The 22,299-nt window shown below is 37.1% G+C and overlaps 2 protein-coding genes across 16 annotated transcripts in view; both read left to right on the top strand.

The window, feature by feature from the left end:
* Nucleotides 1–2,451: 2,451 nt before the first annotated feature.
* The window catches only part of NRPD1A (nuclear RNA polymerase D1A), a 68,208-nt gene continuing 48,360 nt past the window's right edge, over nt 2,452–22,299 (top strand). For 4 of the 15 annotated variants that reach the window (XM_088947995.1, XM_088947994.1, XM_088947991.1 and 1 more), the window contains exons 1-6: nt 2,460–2,737; nt 3,341–3,458; nt 3,558–3,630; nt 12,484–12,610; nt 15,056–15,176; nt 15,275–15,399. In XM_088947995.1, the coding sequence (XP_088804121.1) occupies nt 12,524–12,610; nt 15,056–15,176; nt 15,275–15,399 (333 nt within the window). In that variant the 5' untranslated portion in view covers nt 2,460–2,737; nt 3,341–3,458; nt 3,558–3,630; nt 12,484–12,523. Of the gene's footprint in view, nt 2,738–3,340; nt 3,459–3,557; nt 3,631–11,298; nt 11,364–12,483; nt 12,611–15,055; nt 15,177–15,274; nt 15,405–22,299 lie in introns of those variants that run through there. The other 11 variants (XM_088947996.1, XM_088947999.1, XM_088947988.1 and 8 more) reach the window with 7 other exon arrangements.
* LOC148847950 (uncharacterized) lies at nt 7,277–7,840 on the top strand. Its single transcript, XM_088951294.1, has one exon. It carries the CDS (start codon nt 7,277–7,279, stop codon nt 7,838–7,840), a length of 564 nt encoding a protein of 187 aa, XP_088807420.1.

Raw genomic sequence — 22,299 nt, 5'->3', positions numbered from 1 at the left:
CTATCTATATGTTTTACACCGTATCCTACATTATGTATCAATTTTTAGACTTAGCATATATATGTATAGAAAATCTCAAAAGTGGTTATTTCCACTCATAAAAAATGGAAATACAAAACTCCACTTTCCTAAGAAATTGCACATTTTTACACATAATTACCCATCAAACAAAATTTCAATTCAAATAAAGTGGGGCCCATAATTAATCTTTCTAGTTAAACCTCCCAAAGAAATTGTTACCTTAGAAAATGTGGCTATTTATGAAAAATTTTCAAATTCAAATAACATAGAACCCATAACAAACCTTGTTAATCCAACTTCCTAACTAAAAAAGAAAATACTCAATTTAAATGTTGTGCATTCCATTTTATACAGATTACCAATACAAGTCCTTCTCTTAATGGTAATCCCCATGGCCATATTTAGTATGACACCATTTATTAAAATTGGGACAAATGGTCAAATTCTTCGCAATAAATATGTTTACATATAAATAGTATTCTTAAGAAATTTTACATATGAATAGTGACTTTTATAAACTGAATTGTCAAATATCTTTGCTTTGGATAAGATCGAGTGTTGAAAAACAAACTTCATACTTAAAGAGCCAATTTCCCCGTATCATTTCAACTGATGTAGGATCGTAAAGTAGGGTATTATTTATAAATAAAACTTTATTTAATATCTTAAATTAAGTAAAAATCAATACATACAAAATCAAATAATATATAACCTAAATTAAGAACATAGAAAATGGGTGTCAAAATTGTTAGAAAATATAAACAAAAAAATTAAATACTAGCCCTGATACATAGTATGGGTGGTCATTCTCTATTATATATAATTCTCAAAAGTATTACAATTATCAAATAAAATAAAAAAACAAAATGACATATACAGTGAATTTCCCTATGGGGTGGCAACGAGCTGAGTTTTTCACGAGTTGCTCGAGTGTGGCTCAGCTCGGTTTCAACAGAGCTCAAGCTCGAACTCAAACCCAATTCACTGGCTCGATTACGAAATGAGACGAGCTCGAGCCTACTTGAGTCCGGACCAGTTCAATGTGGTCTGACCCGATTCAGCACATACTAATCTGGGTCGACCTGAATCTGAAGTAGACCATGGGCGGGATGGTTCAGTACTGCTTGCTTTACCTAGTTTGGGTCATCTGGTCCAACCAACATTCACATAGCCTGACTTGACCCGATACAAGCCGATCTGAGTCAACTTGAATCTGAAATGGCTCCATGTGGGATGGTTCGATGTTAGTATGCTTTGCACAACCTTGATAGTCTAGCCCAACCAATATCCACATAGTTTGACCCGAATTCATACCAACCCGACTTACTTACGTTGATCCACTTCGGGCTAGTCGGTTCGGTCCCAAACTCGTGCACAACTTGATATGGCTGATCAAAGTCAATCCACCATTGACTGAACTGGTTCGACCAGACTGATCCAGATATAAATGGTTTAACCACCCTCGATGTGATTAGCTCGAAGATAGTTCAATTAAATAGTTCAAGTTGGTCTGGTCCGTTTGAACTTAAGTAGTTCGGTCAAACCCGAAATCCGAACAATCAAATAACCTCGCTGCTTGTGTAAAAATAACAAACATGTAATGTGACTTGAACTTTCACCACTTATGTAAATAGTAAGTACTATTACCATCAAACTATGATCAACTTATTTGTTAAGAGATAATTAATTATTATTTTTAAGTTCATAAATATAAAATTAATGAATTTGGACGGATCGAATTGGGTTAAAGTGAATTTAGGTTCAACCCAATCCATTCAATTTTATATAATTGGGTTATTAATGGATTAATAGATGAATTGGATTAAAGCTCAATGCAAACCAAATCCAACCCAATCCGCCCCCTAATCATGATTGCTTTTTACTAAAAAGGTAATATACAAGTTGTACACTGACTACTGGTTCTCTCCATTAACATGGCACATCAACTTGTTACATTGATTATTTCCGTGTTTACATAAACTGTGTCATTTTGGTAATTTTCCTGCCGCACAGCCTCCAAAGTCCAAATTCTATCAAAGAAAAGAAATTGAGTTCTGTCGAGACCGAATTTACTCCTCACAACTGGCGCCTCACAGATGCTTCACATACACGCATGTTCTATCGTGCATTCGAAACATCTCCCGTACTTATTAATTATTTTTGACGGGAAATGTTTCCAATGCACGGTGGATGTGCATGTGAAGCGCTTGTGAGGAGCAGATCCCGCTTCGCTTCGGTCAGGGCAAGTTCGTGCTCATTCGCAAGAGGCAAATCCCGTCCCAACTGCCTCTTGCAACCTATTGCAGTTTTACCGAAAAAAAATAGAAGTAGGATAATTCTGTAATTATGCACAAAAGACGAGGGTATATATTTCTGACACCGTTCATACTTCTTCTCGCCTTTTCTCGCGAGTCGCGACAGTGGTCTCCTTCCCTCTTGCACTGAGTTGAGCGTGTCTTTTGTAAGTTGAAACAAACCGACGACGGCACCGATATGCCGAATCCAATATTCACTATTTTCTCGTTCCCTTTTGTTTTCTGTCTCGAGGCATTTTATCATTGACAATTATTTTTTTGCCCTTTAATAAAACTCTCATTTTCATATTCTTCGGAGCCTCGAAATAGCACCTCTGTTGTTGTTTGCTCTGTTGCTTCAGACACCACTGTGATAGAGAACCTACTCAAGGCCAAAGCTCCCAAAGAACTGCTTCATAGAGGTGTTCTTCGTCACATACAATACGAGAATTTCTTGTTGTATTGTTCTTATTTTGATTTACATATGTGCAGTTAAATGCTTTTTCAGTACTCGTTTTGGTTGCATTGTATTAATATGCATGTCCGTTGCTTCTTCTTCATGGATTATTGCGTTTGAAGCTGCTTTCTGTCTTGCATGTCCATCCGTTGATGTGTCTCTGTTGTATTCTGTAGGTTTTGTCTAATGTCTGTTCTTTGATTCAAGCTTGTTTCATCGTGTTACTCTGTATTTACTTACTTTTTGTTTTGTATAAAAAGGTCATTATTGAGGAGTTTCCGATCATGACATCATGATTTATTCATTTTAAAATAATGTGTTCAGAATAGAAGGATGGACAGTGTGTTCAGAACTTTTGTGTTTTCTTGGTTTCTTCAATGGTCTTCCTTATTGTTTTTCTAGAACGTGTTTTCTTGGTCAGACTCAGGGCAGCGAGAAAATTGTTGGGGACGCATTTACTGATGAAATAAACCATGATCCTTCTTTTATATGATCAAGTAATGACAAACAACAATGGTGCATTATACTAACTTGATTTGTTTTTTTTTTTTTAATTTTTTATTTTCAGGGGCATTGATCGGCAGGTGACGCTAAAATCCACAATAATCCATCATAGGATTCTCCAGCGGCTACTTTTATGTCCTCTGCTGCTGGTCCAACTATCACTGCCTTTTTTCACTTTCAACGTGAGTTATCCTGTTTAGTGTTTCTTTGTAATTGAATAAATGGATTCCCCCTTGGTTTCTTAAACGTCATTTCCTGATGGTTCACTCACAATTGTCCAGTTCTACTTCAATCTCAAAAGTTATTCTACTTATTCAGTTTCTTCTCAGGTCAGTAAGTGGGGACAATTTTATGGTAAGCCATCGGTGTGAATTAGTTGTCATTATTTTGTTCGTGTCATCATCCCTAAATCATATATTGTTAAGCCCATATTTTCCTATTGAGATATTATACATGAAAAGGCATATCTCTTTTACATAATGAGTTTTATATGTTTGGATTTCCTTAATTGTATGTAGAATTTCTTAATCATTTGGCTTACTGCATTTATGAGGTACATGGTCCACAAATTCTGTAAAACATGTCAAGATTTACTTGTTTCTTCAAGGGGGAAACAAAAGCCTCCTTGTATATAAAATTCTAAATTTATCACGACATTTCTTTATTACATTAAAAAAAATCGATATATCATGAAGTTTTCAATTTGCCACGTGCAAATTTTCCAAGTTTTAGCAAAGCATTGGATAAGCATTTATTGGAAATCATCATGAGATATTGGAAAATGTCTTAAGTGCACCCTTGCAGAAAAAAAAAAACTTGAAACTGTTGACTCTAGGTGTTTGACAAACAACTAGATTTGGATTTTGTTTTGAAGATCATACTTAAATGAATAATTTAAGAATAGCCAACTAATATAATAATGTTCAGAAAGTTTTACCAAATGAGCAATTGAGTCTCTTGATATTCTGAACATGGTGATCGTTTCTCCAAAATACATGTTTGGGAAACCCAACCTGGATGGCATTGAATCAAATGTTTATTTTCCATGCTTCTGTAAGTTCTCTTAGTGTTCCCTTGCTTGTTATATACAACTACTTATATTTGTCATATTAATTTTCTAAATAATGAGTACAATAATAATCACTGCATATACTCGTTATAGTGGGGAAACTTGGATGTAATGAAGAAAATTCCTATTTCCTATGCCTATGTGAGTCCCTTAATCTTTTCTTACCCGTTATATGATATACTTCAACAAACAATTAAGCTCTATGATGAATCCCATGTTCTTCCTAATATATCTTAAATCTTTCCCGAAATTCCTTATTTTTCCCAAATGTTGTGGAGTTTCCTAGAAAACCATCCCATTTCTGCATGGTGGAATTTCCAAAGAATGAAATCTTGAACCTCTACCCATCCTATACACAGCTCCACTTTAAAGAGGACATAATTCTTAAGTTCGAGAGGTTAGAACTCAGATGTATATGCTGCCTAGCTTTTTTATAAATAAAAAAAAAAGATTTTATTAATAAAAGAAAAAGAGCACATATTGAGGTTGATGAGGAATCACCAAAACTCAACTCTACATACAACAAAAAAGTAAGTACAGTTAAGAAGAAAAAGCAAAACAAAGCTAACTACTTTATTTCAACTCAAGAAGGGACCAAAAACCAGCAAAATATCTTCCTTTGAGATTCCTTCAAATTCTGGAAGTATAAGAACCCAGTGCATTATCCTTCTGTTATTTTCTTTCCATTCTCCCCAATAAATAACAAAAGGTATTGCAGTTCCACACTATCTTTGCCTTGATATTTCCTCTCATTGTAGACTAGTGAGCAAAGATGTTCTGGGTGTCCATGGCTCCGTCATATTAGTTCTGAAAAACCCAAAGAAAAACCCCAAAATAAACTTTGAGAAGGGACATCCATAACAAAAATGTAGAATGTTCTCCTTAGTAGTTTCACCCAAGTAGGACTATCTTGCCAATTAGATGCCCCTGCTTTTTTTTTTTTGATAAGTCAAGTTAGATTTTATTAATTCTGAAACTATAATCATTACAAGCATCCCTCAGGGAGGCACATGATGCTACCTCTCTATAAACAAAACAGAAAATTACAAGTGAGGCCAAAACAAAGATTATCTATTCACCCCTTGCTTTGCTAGAGTATCAGCCAATCTGTTTGCCGATCTCCTCACCCATTGTATCCTTAAATTCATATTCTTGGTGATCCATAAAAACCTTTTATTTCATCCCTATAGCACCATATCACAGATTCTGGATCCTTTAACCAACCCACCACCAATTTTGAGTCCCCTTCAATCACCAAATTGGTTATGTTCAGCTCATTTGCAATTTATGCTCCTTGTAAGGCTGCAAGCAATTCTGCCTTGAGAGAATCTCCATACCCAGTGGACCAGAAATCAAGGCTATTAATTTGCTTTCCATGTATCTCACAACCCCCTACTACTCCCATCAAAATTCAGTTTTACATAGTCCTGAGGGGGGGGGGGTGCCATGCAACATTTATTCTTCCCTTTCTAGAAGAGCTTCTTGCAACACCTTCCCAATTCCTCCATAAGGCGTTAGGAGAAATTTGAGAAAACAGGTCCAAAGATTTGATACAATGGATCACTCTAACTATCACACAATCCTTTATCTCTTCGTTGCTTCTTTCCTTATCAGAGAAGACTCTCACATTCTTCTCTTCCCAAATGGTCCAAACCAAGGCTGCTTTAACACAATTCGTCACCTATTCTTCCCCTCTTTTTTGGCCAAATAAACATAGAAGGATCAAACAACTAGTTAACCTGCTTTGAATGTGATCCATTTTCAAAATATTGTTCAAGTCCATGACCCAATCAAATGCTTCCACTATTGGTGGAATAGGATTTCCCCAAACTCATTTCACTTTAGATCTCTCCAATTGATTCCTTAACCTTGTAAAAGAATTTAATAGAAAAGATGCCATTGTTGGATTCCTTTCACCATCTTGAATCCCTACTATTCACTTGCACCTCAATTGATTGTAATTTTGAGGGAAAATCCATACATTCCCCCAAACTTCCAACCCAACAAGGGCCTTCTGAATTTTGGGCACCAAATCACCCTTCCACAATCTAAACTTGGCTTTTACTTTCCTCATTACTGACCAAAGCATAAGCCTGAGAAAGGGTCATGCCAGCTTTAGCTAAAACATTCTGTATAAGTGTATAGCTATATCATATTCAGGGTTGAGTCTGGTAAGGAACCCAAAACCCAATTCCTCTCCACTGATTTCCTATGAGTTTCAACATCTTTTGTGCACTCCCACTGAACTGTCTCCATCAAATCAATTTCTTGCTAGAGAGACTTCAACATTGAGAACTACAAAACTAAGGCTTCTCCCCCTATCTTAATTATTCACATAATTCTTTAATTTATAAGCCCTAGACCCTAGCAACATTCAACTTCTGTGGTTTGGGCTTTAGAAGCTATATCCATGTTGGGAACACCATGTCCAAATGATGCGAACTGGAATTTGGGCTTTAGAAGTGGACTAAGGGAAAATGAGTGTGAGTCTTTAATCCGATTGTTGGACCTCCTAGGGCAAATCCACTTGGACCCTTCGCTCTTCAGACGACCTCTTTTTATGCTCCTCTTTCTTCAAAGTACTTGCTTCCCCCAACCTCCTAGGTGGGGATTTCCCTGTGAAAGAAATTTGGTGCAAGCCTATTCCCCTGAAGATCCAAGCCTTCTGATGGGAAATATTCCTTGGTAAGGTAAACACTTGCGATATGCTGCAGAAAAGAAGGTGATACATTTGCCTTTCTCCTCATGTGTGCTTGTTGTGTAAAGAAAGTGGTGAGACCCTTTCTCATTTAACGATATCCTGTTCTTTTGTGACTCAAATTTGGGAATTCTTTTGTACTCTCTTTGGCTGTAGGTCGGTTCCCCCTCAAGATGTGGTAGGACTCTTCAACCATGAATTCTTGAGACAACGAAAAAAAAAGAGGGATGATAATGTGGAAAGCAACAAAGACAGCAATTTGCTGGGTAATATGGGAAGAGAGGAACAACAGAATTTTCTTGGAAAAAAGTAGAACAATAGAGGAAGTGATTGATAGTATCAAGGTGAAAGTAGCCCATTGGGTAAAACCCTTGGATAGCTTTCAAGTCTTCTCAGTCACAGACATTCTAAGAACATGGTCCGAAGTAGCACACTCTTCGAGAGTAAGAGATAAAGTAAGGTTGGAGTGGAAACCACCAGAAGGCAATAAAGTAAAACTGAATTTTGACGGGAGCTCCTTTGGAAATCTGAGCATCTTAGGAATAGGAGTATTAAGAAATTCTGAAAGGAAGACATTGGGTATGTTCTCAGGACCGATTGACACCGGAAACTCACTGAAGGCTGAACTATTGGCATTACTACAAGGGTTAAAGCTAGCCAAACAGCTAGGATACAGACATGTTGAAGTGGAAGGGGATTCAAAAGTAGTAATTTCATGGGCAGCAAACAGCAGCCATACCCTATGGATGTTTAAACATGTGATTAGGGAAGTGGAGAAGATCGCAAAGGAGGTGTAGGCTGAATTTAAATAGGCCCGAAGAAGTGCAAATGGGCTAGCTGATGGTTTAGCAAAACAGGGGCATTGAGACAATAATTATTTTGGGCTGCACTGTAATGTGGGACAGAATAGAGTGATTAAGGGGTATCAATAGTCCCATCACCAAGTTGTATAAACTGTTTACGGTCTGAATTTTAATAAAATACATGTTTACTGATAAAAAAAAAACATTCAACTTCTGTGATTAGGTTTCTTTAACAATATTCCTTACCTCCTTAGCAGTGTCCACCCATAGGTAGTGTTGATTGATATGAGGTTGCATAGCATTCACCAGTCACCTCTCATAGGTAGGATCATCTTCCTTGGGTTTTGCCTTACTCCTAGCGATGTACCCCCATTTTCCTCTACTATAGGCATAGATTTTTATTGATTGAAACCATGTCAAATAGTTAGTTCCATCTAACTTCACAGTAGTCACTGCCTCCAACATAGTGTCCACAGATCCCTTGGCTAAACCCAAAGTTATAGGCAGTTTTTTTCAACTCTTGTTTGCTCCATTGATTAAACGGAAACAAACAAAAATAAAAATAAGGTACTACTAGTCAAATAACATTGACCTAAAGCCAAAGTTGCTTCTCTATAGCAAAACGAAACTAGGGTTTAACAATACTCAATAACTTGGGAGAAAGAGAATTTATAACCACTCCTACTAGAGACTCTAGAAACATTTCCAACCAGAGTTGGTCTCCAAATAGGTCAACAAACTCCCTTTTAATCCCCAAGCACCAGCTTCAAATTGTCTCTAGACCCCTTAATCTGATTTCTCCACTCAACTAGGTCTTTTGGGAAAAATCTCCAAGAACTTATCTTGGGCCTCAGTCTATATGCTTAATCTTCTCTAGAAAACTCCCCCACTCAAAATTCAAGCTTTTTGTTAGGATATTTTTCTTGGTAAGGTAAATACTTGCGACATGTTGTGGAAAAGAATGCCCTTTGTATGCTTCTCTCCTCACATGTGCTTCCTTTATAGGGGTAACTTTGGGGCATTATCTCATTTATTATTTTCCTGCCCTTCTGTGCTTAGAATTTGTGAGATTTTTTATTCTCTTTTTGGTTGCAAGTGGGTCCTACCCCAAGATGTGGAGTATCTCTTCAATCCTAACTTCTTGAGGCAACCAAAAAAAGGGGTAAGTGCTTTGGAGAACCACTAAGGCAGCGATTTGCTGGGTGGTGTGGGAAGAGAGGAATAGCAGAATTTTATTGGAAAAGGGCTAGAATCTGGAAGAGGTGTTAGATAGTATAAAAATAAAGGTTTTATTTTGGGTAAATACTTTGGATGTTTTCAAAACATTCTCAGTAATTGATTTTTTCAGGGCATGGACTGAAATCACACAATCATCAAGAGCAAAGGATTGAATTAGGATGGATTGGAAACCCCTAGAAGGAAGCAATGTAAAATTGAACTTTGATGGGAACTCTCTTGATAACCCGGGTGTGGCTGGAGTAGGAGGGGTTATTTGAAACTCAAAGAGGAGGATATTGGCCATCTTCTTTGGAATAGCAGAATTTTATTGGAAAAGGGCTAGAATCTGGAAGAGGTGTTAGATAGTATAAAAATAAAGGTTTTATTTTGGGTAAATACTTTGGATGTTTTCAAAACATTCTCAGTAATTGATTTTTTCAGGGCATGGACTGAAATCACACAATCATCAAGAGCAAAGGATTGAATTAGGATGGATTGGAAACCCCTAGAAGGAAGCAATGTAAAATTGAACTTTGATGGGAACTCTCTTGATAACCCGGGTGTGGCTGGAGTAGGAGGGGTTATTTGAAACTCAAAGAGGAGGATATTGGCCATCTTCTTTGGATCAATTGGCTTTGGAAATTCTTTGGAGGCTGAGCTGTTGGTTTTATTATAAGGCCTTAGGTTAGCTAAGCAGTTGGGATTTAGGTTGATATGATTGAAGTGGTAGGAGACTCACAAGTAGTCATATCCTGGGCTAAATCCAATAGGTGTATTCCCTTCAATCTGTACTAAGGGAAGTGGAAATGATTGCAAAAGAAATAATGGTTGAATTTAAATGGGTTAGAAGGTGTGCAAATGGTTTAGCTGACTCCCTAGCTAAACAAGGGGCTATTAGGCAATATCTGTTTTGGGCATCCATGTAACTTGGAATAGTAAAGTGGGATTGACACTCTGATTAAAAAGTTGTACTAATCATTTCTTCATTCCAAATTTTAATAAAATCACTTTTCTACTGATAAAAAAACTAGGCAGCACCAATCTTCAATTGATCAGCAACTGAATTCTCCATACACACACACACACACGCTATGTATGGGCCTAAAAAGAGAAAAGTAGGAAGTGGTGACTTGTTCTGATACTAGGAAGAAATATAAACCAGAAATAAACCTGAATTTAGAGAAGAAGGAAGAAAAAGAAAAGGAAAAGAAAGAAGAAGAAGTTCAGGAGAAAGAGGAAGAAAAGAAAAGAAAAGGGAGGAAAAAAGAGCTTGATTGTATCTCTCTCCAGTCCCTTAATCATCTTTTATTTTGATTTATTTCACTTTAATGCATAATTACAAGGGTGCCCCTGGTTGGGTGGCTGAACTAATAACAGTAAATAAACAAAGAAAAGGCCCACAACCCACTGCTAAAGTCCATTTGCTAATAAATAAATTAACTAATAGATCCAATAATGAAATAAGACATTATGGCCCATTCGACCCACCATCTCTACAGTTACCAAGCCAAGAAATGCATAATGTTCCTTTCTCTTGATGGGTAATGCTTAATTGTTTAGAGGCATTTGTTTATGTTGAGATGATGGGCCATGAAAATCATTCCTTGTATTTTCTTTTATTTTATGTTTACAGGCCTGGGCTTATGTTGTAATGGGCCTAAAGCCTAGAGCTCTCTTTATGCATTTATCTTCATACCCACCCTACAAGGGCATGCTTGTAATTACACTGTTAATTATGATTAAATTAATAAAACACGATTTGGGGGGATGGAGATGGCCATGAGCCCATGATTCTTTTCCCTTCAAATCCTTCCTCTCTTTTCTTCTCTTTCTGATCTCAACTATTTTCTTCTCTGTTCTACCATTAAAATCTTTGTTATAATTCGGCCTGCCTTTGAGTTCTGTTAGTCTGATAACATCCAAGAAGAAAGAGGAAGAAAGAAGGAAGAAAGAGAGAGAGAAAGGTGGAGAAAAGGAGAGAAGAAAAGTCTGGTTCGAATTAGGGAAAATTTACTCTCCCATTCGGCCAGACATGTTTTTATATTATTAATATAATGGAAAAGACACATGTGCCCTTATTTAAGTGAGGGACACTAGTTCTAATATAATATTACAGATCAGCAACTTCAACATAAGTATAAAGACATAAATACCCCTACACTAACAATCTTAAACAGTCCTTATGATTTTTTTTCTGCTCTTATAAGCCAATGATGTTGTATTGTGATTATCAGATGGCTATCGACATGGCTTATAATCCTATATTCCTATTCAGCATGACTGGACAAAACACATTGAGGTTGGTAAACATTTTATATAGGAGACAGTTGCATGTGGAGTAGTTTGTCTACCTTTTATTGACTTGGAGGAATAATGTGCTGATATTTTCAGTAAGGGTGTGCTTAAATCTAAATTACGGCACTATGTAAGCAAGTTGGCGTGATTGACATTAAAGTTCAACTTGAGGGAGAGTGCTGAGATGATGGGCTGCGAGGATCATTATTTGTCTTTTCTTTTATTTTATGTTTATGGGCTTGAGCCTATGCTGTAATGTTTCTAAAGCCTAAAGCTTTCTTTTTTGTGTTTATCTTCACAACTGCCCTACAAGGGTGCACTTGTAATTACTCTGTTAATTATGATTAGAACTAATAAAACACGATTTGTGGGGATAGAGACAGCCACGATTCTTCTTCCCCAAAACCTTTCTTCCTCTATTTTCTTCTCTCTTTCTGATTTGAACTATTATTCCTCTTTTCTGCTACTAAATCTTAACCAGTCCTTAAAAGTTTTTTTCTGCTCTTCTTTTTTTCTGTTTATATCAAGCAAATTGAAAATGATAGTCAAGCCGCAAGCTCAGGGTTCATGTAAAAAACAGAAAGATACCTAAAGGAGGCCAGCATGGACCAATACAACAAAAAAGATTAGAACAAAATACATGGAAATTGCGTCTCCTTAAACGTTTAAGAAATTGTTATTGAGATTGCTTAGCCTCTCCAAGTAGGACCTAGCCTTTGTTCTGTTGGCAGAATGCTTCTGTCTTCTCAAGAATAATTTTGAAATTTCGCCAATGTCAAATTTAATTTAATTCAGTCCCATTTTTTGATTTGGTCCTACAAAGTTACCCTTACATAATTTAACTCAACTCAGACTTAATTGCAAATATATGGGTTTGGCTTGGGTTTTCAGTTAACACTGTTATATATAATATGCTTTTAAATATGCTTTTATATTGTTGCCTGCAGGTAACCCCCCTCCAAAATAAACTAATAAATAAAGGAATGATACCTTTTTTGGAATTACATTGTTTGGAGCATAGTAGTTTCCATTAGACTAATTTCTTATCATTTGTAATTATTATGTATTAAATGTTGGTCACTTTTCTATATTGTGATGTGATTCATCTTAGTTCTACTGTATAGGTTGTGGAATTTGTTGGCGGAATAAGGTGGCACAATTAGAATGGATGATGATGTGTTTATAGAGCAGCAAGTGCCATCAGGTTTCCTGAAAGGAATACAATTTAATGTTTTGACTGAAGAGGACATAGTAAGTATTAAATATTTTGTAGATTGTTGGAATTGTGTCATGTTTGTAAATCAGGAATTGGAATTATATAGGAAAAATTCTTCAAATTTTATGTTCTCATGCTTTTGTACTTGTTAATATAGATATACTGGCTATTATTTTTGTTGGCCAGGCAAGGTTGGGTTGATGTCAACCCTAGCCCATCCTCAAGTGTTGACTCCCTAATTGTAACCTAATTTGACCTTCAACCTATTGTAGCTAACCTTGGCCCAACTCAATCTAGAATTGCTCAATCATAACCCTTCCCAATCAAAAGGTGGCATTGGGTTGGGTTGGGCTCAGGTTGATGGGTTGGCACCGCTTAACTTCATTTTTCTTTAGGCTGTGTTGGTAAAGTGCAAATACAGAACCAAGGTGAATTTGTACTTTGGCTCGGTTTTGCAATTGTTGGTAATAATACATCTTTGTACTGAAAATAACAGTAAATTTGTTTTTTTTTTCCTGACATTTTTGCATTCAAAATGGGAGCAAAGTTTTCTTCTTAAAAATAAATCAAACATTTGCACTTCTAAAGGACTGTTTATCCTAAAGGCTTAAGCTGTCAGGTGAGGTCCCTGAATAGGTTTTTATTCTCTAACATACTCCCTCATGCAAAACTTGAAGCGTGGACAGGCACAGGCCCACCCATACCTTGTGCTGAAATTTAATTAAATATAATGGGTCAACTAGAATCAAACACTAGACCACTTGGTCAAATAGGCTCTGAAACCATCTCAAGGACCCCTGCTCAACCTAAAAGCTTAAGCTGTCAGGTGAGGTCCCTGAATAAGTTTTTATTCTCTAACAGCACTCATAGTTAGTTATTGTAAAAAAGGTAGATGCCAATCTTGAAATTCATGTTTGTACCCATAATAGCCAAATACAAGACAATTTATCAATGCAAAACCAAACCAGGTTTGCGTTCCCACTTTTTGACAAAATTTGTATTTACATCAATGATATGCTTTTTGCACTCATACCAAACACAGGTTTGTCTCCAATACAAAATTCATCAATGGAAAACCAAACCAGGTTTGCGTTCCCACTTTTTAACCAAATTTGCATTTACATCAAAGATATGCCTTTTGCACTCATACCAAACACAGCCTTGAGAAAATGGTATCACTTCCTATATTATTGGGGACAAAGTTGTGGTGCTTTAGGAGTATTTATGTTAAATTAAAATAATCCTGAGCCTTTAACTTAGAATTAGTGGTGCATGCACTATACTACTTAGAATGTACATGGTACACAGAGAATTATATACAGATGCCCAAGCTGGTTTCCTTGATCTACCAACTCTGTTTGTGCATCCTTGGAGGTTCAGACATAAGATAGACTTAGAGAGGCAAGATACCTGGCTAAGGGATTGTAGGCTGAATTTTTCTGGGTCCCTCAGTTTTGTAAACAGAGAGTGCCTGAAGTGGGGTGAATATCCTTTGAATTAAATTTTTTGTTTAATTGGGTTATTTGGGAAAAGTGGGGGAGCAACAATGGCAGTGTTGTCAATGGGTTTGGTCAGGGTAGACCTGGTCCTGACCCAAGTAAATGTGCAGAACCATTTCTGAACCATACCTTATTATGTCTGTAATTGGGATTATCAGGTCTGACCCGATAAGGCCTGATTGTAATTGACAGCTATACTTTTAGCCTGTAATTTGAGTATTTGACAATAATTATTTATTGTTTTGGCTTCATAACAATACTTATTTGTTTAATCAACACATTTGGACATCATAATATAATAACTATACTCCTCCCGGGTGACTTCTTGTTATCATCTCTCTTGTACTTTCATTTTCCTTTTAATAAAATTTTATTTTACTACCGAAAAAAGTAATGCGATAATATTTCAAGTTGATTGTTAGGAACAATAGAAACCGTTCCTGACCCAATTGTAGTCTGGACACATAATGCAGACCTAGACCTTTTATAATTGGGTCAGTTGCTTCAAGTTTATTGGGTCTACCCCAAACTATTGACAACCCTAAATAATGGGGTATTACCATTAAGGCTTGTCACAGATGTGTAATGTAAGACCATATTGTACATAGTTTTCTATATTTCTTCCATTACAAATAAAATTTTACTTCTTATGACTATAAAAGACGTATTGCGGTTGTGTTCGGTCATGTTGCCCAAGGCTTTAACCCTAAGCCATTCCCAAAGTTAAATAATCAGGTTCATATTTTTTCAACCCTGACCCAAACATTGATTTCTTCCTTAATTGATTCTTCCCTTCCATATCTGTATTAGACATTGAGACCCGTAAGACAAGCTTCTGTTGTTTTGCATTCAGGACTCAGAAGAAAGTGTTGTCTTTTATTTATGCAGTATTTCTTGTTGTGCTAGTTGAGTTTTTTCCCTGTGAATGATTACCTTTTTTCCTCTGGTGAGAAAAATTATAATCATGTAAAACTATTTCAGGAGAAATGTTCTGTTACAGCAATAGATGCAGCTAATGAAGTGACTGACCCTAGGCTGGGGTTCCCAAATCCATTGTCTCAGTGTTCCACATGTGGTGGCAAAAATTTAAAAAATTGTGATGGTAAGAATTAGATGCCCTTGAAGAGTTCTTTCAATCTGAAATCATGTATTTTAACATCTTATTGAATGTTGCTCTCAATTTTGTTAATGTACTTGCAGGACACATTGGGATCATCAAATTTGCAGTGAATGTTTTGAATCCTTTCTTTATTTCAGAAACCGTACAAATTCTCAATTCGATTTGTCCTGGATGTAGGTCCATTAGGCACGATCTGAAGATCAAGGTCAGGTACCTGACTCCTTTGCTGAATCTTTTGATGTTGCAATTAAGGTTAAAATTCTATCATGTGCTAACCTAAAATACCTGGGTAAGGCTTAATTGATTTGAGTATGTCAGATGTAATTTCTTTTACTGTATGCATTATGTATGGTTGAAATAAAAGTGATACATAGATTGTACAAAAGGGTTGGGGCAAAGAAAAATAAAAAATCCCTAATAAAACATAAATTTCTGACATGACTAGGATTGATTTTGATTCCAAGTATGGGGAGCTAGTAAGAAATTAGTTTATTCTGTGTTTTGTATTTGTTTCTCTGATATATATATATATATATATATATTTATTTTGTGACACATGTACTTCGTTTCATATGAAATAGGTCTATTTGGTTTCCTCTTTGTGTCAGTCCCTTTATAATTATTATTATCAAATTTGTTTTTTCCCTATCCAAAAAGAGAAAAGAAAAAGATGAAATTCAGATTCACAAACAGGTGGGCCTTATGTGTATTGAAGAAGCATTATACAAATCTGTTTATGGATTGGTGGTCTTGAAGGAGGTTAGGATTGTCTTCCTCTTAATTCTCAAGGTGGACTGGCAAGTCCCCTCAACCCCTCTTTTAAAAAAGGAGCCCATAAAGTATACAAGTTACAACGGCCACAAAGAAAGGTTCACATCTATACTTTAATGATCATAATGTTCTCCTTAACTAAGTTATTACCCCACCTTTGACTTTTTCTGTGCTTCAAAACCTTTTTTTCCTTATGCAGTCTGTTTCCAGTTCCTCCCTCTTCCCTTGACACTTTTCAACCTTCAAAGATGTAGCTGGGAGATCAAGCCCCTTATAGGCCTCCTTACTTTTTTTCTTTTATCCTCTACCCCTAACCTCTCTTGTTCATTCCAAGTAATGTTCCAGTTGTTTGAATGCATTTTTCACAAACTCTTCTCCTCTAATGAAGAAAATCACCATTGCTTTTCCAACTTGGACCTCCCAATCAACCCTTGTTCAAAGGAAATTTCTTAGTATGTAAACTTCATCCATTTGGACTTTAGGTCCTTCTTCATCTGCCCTTATTGATACCTTGGTGGAAATGTCAATGACATCCAAATTGATTGCAGTTCCCTCCGGTCCTTTGTTAGAGTTAGTGGAAAATGTCTTGTAAGCTTGCTTAGGATATTACAATTTTAAGACCTCTTCACTGTGGAGATGGTGTCACAAAAGTGGGGCAAGAATATTGCTATTTGAAGTGGGATGTGGAAGGGTTGGGCGAAGATTGAAGCAAAAAGGCTTGTGTTTGAAGAGATCACAGTCGAAGGGAAGGTCTTACTAAACATTTGGGAAGTGGAGAAAGCATGGGAGTGTTGATAGGTAAGGAGACAGTATGTGGTTTCAGAACTTTGTAGTTGAAGAGATGTGTTTGGATAAGAGAGGGGTTTGGAAATGTTCTAAAGAAGTTGAAGGAAAAAGATTTGAGGCGGAAAGAAGACGAAATGGCAAAGGTAACTTCATCACTCTTTTTTGATTTTTTTTTTTTTGAGTGAGGAAGGAAGAAGTTGGTGTGTTTCCCTGAAGGAAGTGCAAGCGTATGATGGGGTCAAATATCTAATTTGTGAAAGGGGTTTGCATAGTATTTGGATGACATATGTATTCCTATGAAGTACAACACAACTCTGCTAGGAAAGTGGCTATGGAGGTTTCCTCTATAGAGTGATAGGCTTTGGCAGAGAGTAATTAAAAGCATTTGTAGTGTGGCGGAAAATGGCTGGGATGCAAAATTGGCGGCTCACACTTCTTCAAGCTCCCCTTGGAAAGTAATCATTGAGGTACTACCTTCCTTTTTAAATTTTATTTTCTTTGATATGAGTAGTGGAAATAAAGTATTTGTTTTGGGAAGATCTTTGGATTGATGAGATGCCCCTTAAGTTACAATTCCCTGAACTCTATTCCCTTTTTACTTACAACTTGGAACTTGTTGCTAAGTTTGGTGTAATCACTGATTTTGGGTTAAATTGGGATTTTGGTTTCATAATGGGCTTGAGGGATAGTGAATGTAATTCCCTAATTCTTTTTCTATCAAAATTAGAAAATGTTTTTTGGACCCAAATGCTTATGATGCGAGAGTTTGGTCTCCTTTCATTGAGGGCATGGTCTTGTGTGTCTCCTTTTTCAACTTGCTTGTTCATTCAGATTCAGGGGGTTAAATTTCCTAGTGAAAGAGATTTGTCGTAAACCTATCCCTCCTAAATGTTTCTAATGCGAGAGTTTGGTCTCCTTCCACTGAGGGCATGGTCTCATGTGCTTCCTTTTTTGACATGCTTGTTCACTTGGATTTAGGGGGTTAAATTGTTAGACAATGTATGCCCTTAGCTCCAATCAGAATGATGTACCTTATGGCATTTAATGTAAATGAATAAAGTACATATTTGATTCATGTTATTATGGTGTATTTCTGTGTAATACCCTTAAACTGGACAGATATGAGACTTGTGTTAGTTTAGAATCTTCACAACCGTTGGATAGATCTGGGGAGATTTATCCTGCCAAGGCTGACACTGATGTGCCGCCAAGTTGGATGGGGTAGCTTGTCTTAGCTGCCAGGGTGAGACATGAGGTACATGCGGTGTGGGTTTTTTTGAAACACTGAACCGGACCAGAATTCCAGTATTGCCCTGGACCTTGGAGATAGATGGGCAAAACTGGATTGTTACACCTGACCCCTAGACTCGATTATGATATTGCACTAGGTGTTGGATTAGGATGTATTTGATATGCCAATCAGTGAGATCCTTAGAGGGGGTCAAAACCTGGATATGTTGGGACTGTCCGAGAGTTCATTTGAGTGGGTGATCATAGTGACAGGATCAGCCCCTTTGTCGGACAAGGTGAATGATCAGGGATGCACTCTCTTTGATGGAAACCAAAGCTGCCGATAGCCGTTTTCAATCGTTGAAATTTGTTTTGCATAATATATTTATATAGAGATATACATGTATATATTATGGTTTCAAAATGTTTGCAAAAGGTTTTAATTCCAGGAATCCATGTGAGTAGAGAGTGCAACACTATTCTTTGTAGCCGAGGGAGAGGTCCTCTCTTGTCGGGCAATGTTTGATCATTATGAGATGAGAGGTTAAGTGTAAGACCATTGAGGGTAATACCTGATGGGCTAATCTTGCATCTGCTCACAGTCCTTGGGTTTTTATAAGGTGGCTTGACCCAGGGACCATTTAGTGTAAATGTTGGACTCATTAAGAGCCCATGGTGATGGACTCAGGGGTTCACTGTCTCCTACAGTGAATTCGGCCAGGCCTTGTAACAGAGGCTGGGTTGAACCCATGGGACTAATGTGTAGATCAATGTTTGGGTCCCATGCCATACAAGGATACCCAACTGGGTAGCAGTTTGGAGGATAAGTGAGCACATGGAATTAATGGGCCTAAAGCCCAATTCGAACTGGTTTAATATGATTAATTAAAGAGGGGTGGTTCTGGGATTTAGATCAGCGGATAGGATAAGGGATTATCCCTATCCACTCAGAGAGTCTAGATCCAAATAGAGATTTGGATCAGGAAACTCCTAATTAGATTAGGAGGGCTGATCTTTATCTGTAGATAAGATAAGGGTTAATCCTTATCTCTTAAAGAGAGTCTAGATCCAAATACAAGATTTGGATTAGGAAACTCCTAATGGGATTAGGAGAATCTCTCTTTAAGTCTATAAGTAGAGGAGGAGGGCGAAGTACTTTACCCAATCAAATTACAGATTCAAGAGAGAGGACAACTTTAGTTAGACTGACGCCATCTTTTGCTCTTGCCTCCTCCTATTGCTGCCGCCATTGCCAGTTTTTGGTGAAATGCTGATATGAAGTCGTGTTCACACACCCTCCATCGAATTCTTGCTGAAGAGTTCGGTTCTTGCTAAAGAACCACTTGCTGATTCTGCTCGACCCTACGCTGTGTTATCTTCAGTGGGAGCAGTCTTTGGCGTTTTCCTTGGGTGTGAACACCTTCGTTAGGAGTTACTGTTACTCCGTATCAGGTACATCCCTCTCCTACCTTTGGGTTTCAGATCTGGTCCGGTTTAGGTTCAAGATTGATCCTTGAAAATACAGTTTTTTAAAATAGGGAATGTGATTCCCATATGGGAGAGAGAGAAATTTTTGAAATTTCACCCTACCTACCTACAGGGTTCGGCTATCCATATGATGGATTTCTCATCCCTTCATAAATTTCCTAGTGAAAGAGATTTGGCATAAACCTATCCCTCCTAAAGTTCATGGTGTGTGTTGGGAAGTGTTCCTAGGAAAGATTAATACCTGTGAGAGGCTATAGAAAAAAATGCCTAATATGTGGCTATCTCATGTGTGTGTCTTTTTCAAAGCGAGTGTTGAGCAAGGTTTAAAATTTCGATATGGTAGGGGCATATCATCCTGTATCGAAGCTCGCCCACCTTTTTTTCTTTGAAACTGGTTTAGACGGGTTGGTCTAAGGCTGGTCTACCCCCTGAACCAGGTCACACCCCAATATGACCCCTGTAGGGGTGTATCGTTAAGTCAACAATATGCCCATAGTCAATTCTGCTCCTTGGCTCTATAGACATGCTTTCAGGGAAATAGACTTCCTTGCAAGAAGGATCACATTCTATTAGTTGGATAAGGAGAACAACAAGTGTAATGGGAATGAAGGGTTGTATTTTGGTGATAAAATCTAAGTAAAAAGGGACGAGGGGTTGTATTTTGGTGGGCCTTGGGTGTTAGCTTGGGGGGGTGATTATCTTGTCACCTCTTTGTTCTCTCTCTCTCTCTCTCTCTCTCTCTCTCCCTCCTCTTCAATAAAAGTTTTCTTTATCATTTAGTACCAAAAAAAAGCTTTCTTATGAGTTAAGTGATCTATTACAAGTTGAACTGTTGAAGGGTCTAGAAGAACTAGGGGCAGACTGAAAATGAATTAGGTGGAAGTAATAAGAAATGATTTAAGTGTCCTTAATTTAATGGTGGATATGGCAATGAACAGAATGGATTGGCAAAACAGGTTTCGTGTAGCCGGCCCCATATAGTTGGGACAAGGCTTTGATGACGATGATGAAGCTTGCTTAGGAGTGATTGAGTTAATAGTGGGTTTTTTGATGAATGAATATTGTCATTGTTGACTCTTTTACATGGCTAAGCTTCTGTTGCATTTCCATATCAAATTTCAGACCTGATCAATGATCTTTTATGAGCTTTATACCTTTCATCTATGCGATCACCAAGCATTAGCCCTAAAAGCATAGCTAGAAGGGAGAAAACAACCTTTTGGTTCAGTTGCCTTCTATACACCTTCAACACGATGCCCTTCAAAGTCCCTTGGAATGGTTTTATTCTTAAGAGCTTTCAAATTTGAATCCATGGTCTGAAGGGCTTTAAATAATTGATGGCCTATATGAACATAAGTTATTTTATTTTATTTTATTTTTGCTTAATGGGACTACACAACAGGGGGTAGCCCAACCCCCATACCCATAATCTCTGACCCTGGTGGCAATGGCATTTGATCGCAAGTCTCTACTATAACTAGCTTAGTTGATTTTGACCCACAAACCTTAAAAAGTCAACCTGCAAGAGCAACTTATTCTCCTTGGACTTTAGAGTTAAGATCATCACATGCACAGTTTGAATTTACGCTCCATCTTTCTTATGCCCAATCACAACAAGAGGAATATATGTTAAAGGTAGGGCTGTCAATTGGACTGGATTTGGTCTGATTCAGTCCAATCCAATGTTGGTCCATTTATAAATGGATTGGACCAAATGCAGTCCAAATCCATACAAACCCAGTCCAATCCAGTCCAAATAAAATGCAAATGGATGGGATTGGGTCTAATCCAATCCAAATTCAATCAAACACCAAAATAACATGAGAAATCTAGAAAATATATAAAAAACTACAACACCTAATGCAATCCAATTTAGTCCAATTAAAATGCAAACGGATTGGATTGTGTCTAATGCAATCCAAAGTGAATGAATAAAAGCACTTTTGTAAAAGTGCTTTCATAAAAGTACTTTGGTAAAAATGCTTTTATAAAAGTACTTCTATAAAAGTGCTTTTACAAAAGTACTTTCGTAAAAATGATTTTATAGAAGTGCTTTCATTGAAGCACTCTCATAAAAGTACTTCTATAAAAGTGATTTCGTAGTACTTTTACTGTAGTGCTTTCATGTAAAAGTACTTTCATAAAAGCACACTTTCACAAAAGTGTTTCTTTATGCCGGTTCAGTTTTGATCAGTTTCAAATTGGACAAGGGTTTGACCTCATGATTGGATTATTAGGAATAGTGTTTTAAAAATTGACTTGGAATTAGAACTATTCTAGCTACTGGTTTACGGGTCGATGGTTTGATCGTTCGGTTCAAATAGACGGCCCATTTTAACAAAAAAATAAAAAAAATTAATTAAAATAAAAAGCAGTCAAATGGGTCGACGATTTGACCACTCGGGTCAACAGGTCATTTGACCAATTCAATGGTTTTTGGCCAAGGACTAGGTCTGGGGTAAAACGGAACCAGTTTGCGTCAATAGCGGTTAGAAAACATTGATTGAGAATTTGGTTTAGGTCCAATGTAGATTGATAAGAATATGGGCCAATTTATTTTGGATTGACCCAATCCAATAATTATAATGGACCACCCAAATCCGATTTGATAAGGTTTGGATTGGATTGGATCCAATCCAAAACAAATCCATTGACACCAGTGTTTTCAAAATCGGAACGAACTGGGTGGTTGGACTGGAAAAACCAAGAATCGGTCTCTTGATTGGTTCAATTTCACCCTAAAACCACTTTTTGGCAAAAAAGCCATTGATTTGGTCAACGAGCCGTTGACATGGTGTAGTTGAACCGTTGACCCGGACAATGTTTTGGC

The sequence above is a fragment of the Nelumbo lutea genome, chromosome 6 (genome assembly GCF_056320005.1).
Source record: "Nelumbo lutea isolate HS-2025 chromosome 6, American lotus-T2T, whole genome shotgun sequence".
NCBI classification, from domain to species: Eukaryota; Viridiplantae; Streptophyta; class Magnoliopsida; order Proteales; family Nelumbonaceae; genus Nelumbo; species Nelumbo lutea.
The sequence above is the reverse complement of the archived record's forward strand: the minus strand, read 5'-3'. Positions and strand labels throughout refer to the sequence as shown.

Excerpts from the sequence above, each read along its gene's own strand:
- LOC148847950 (XM_088951294.1), top strand. The coding sequence starts at position 7,277 with ATGTGGAAAGCAACAAAGACAGCAATTTGCTGGGTAATATGGGAAGAG.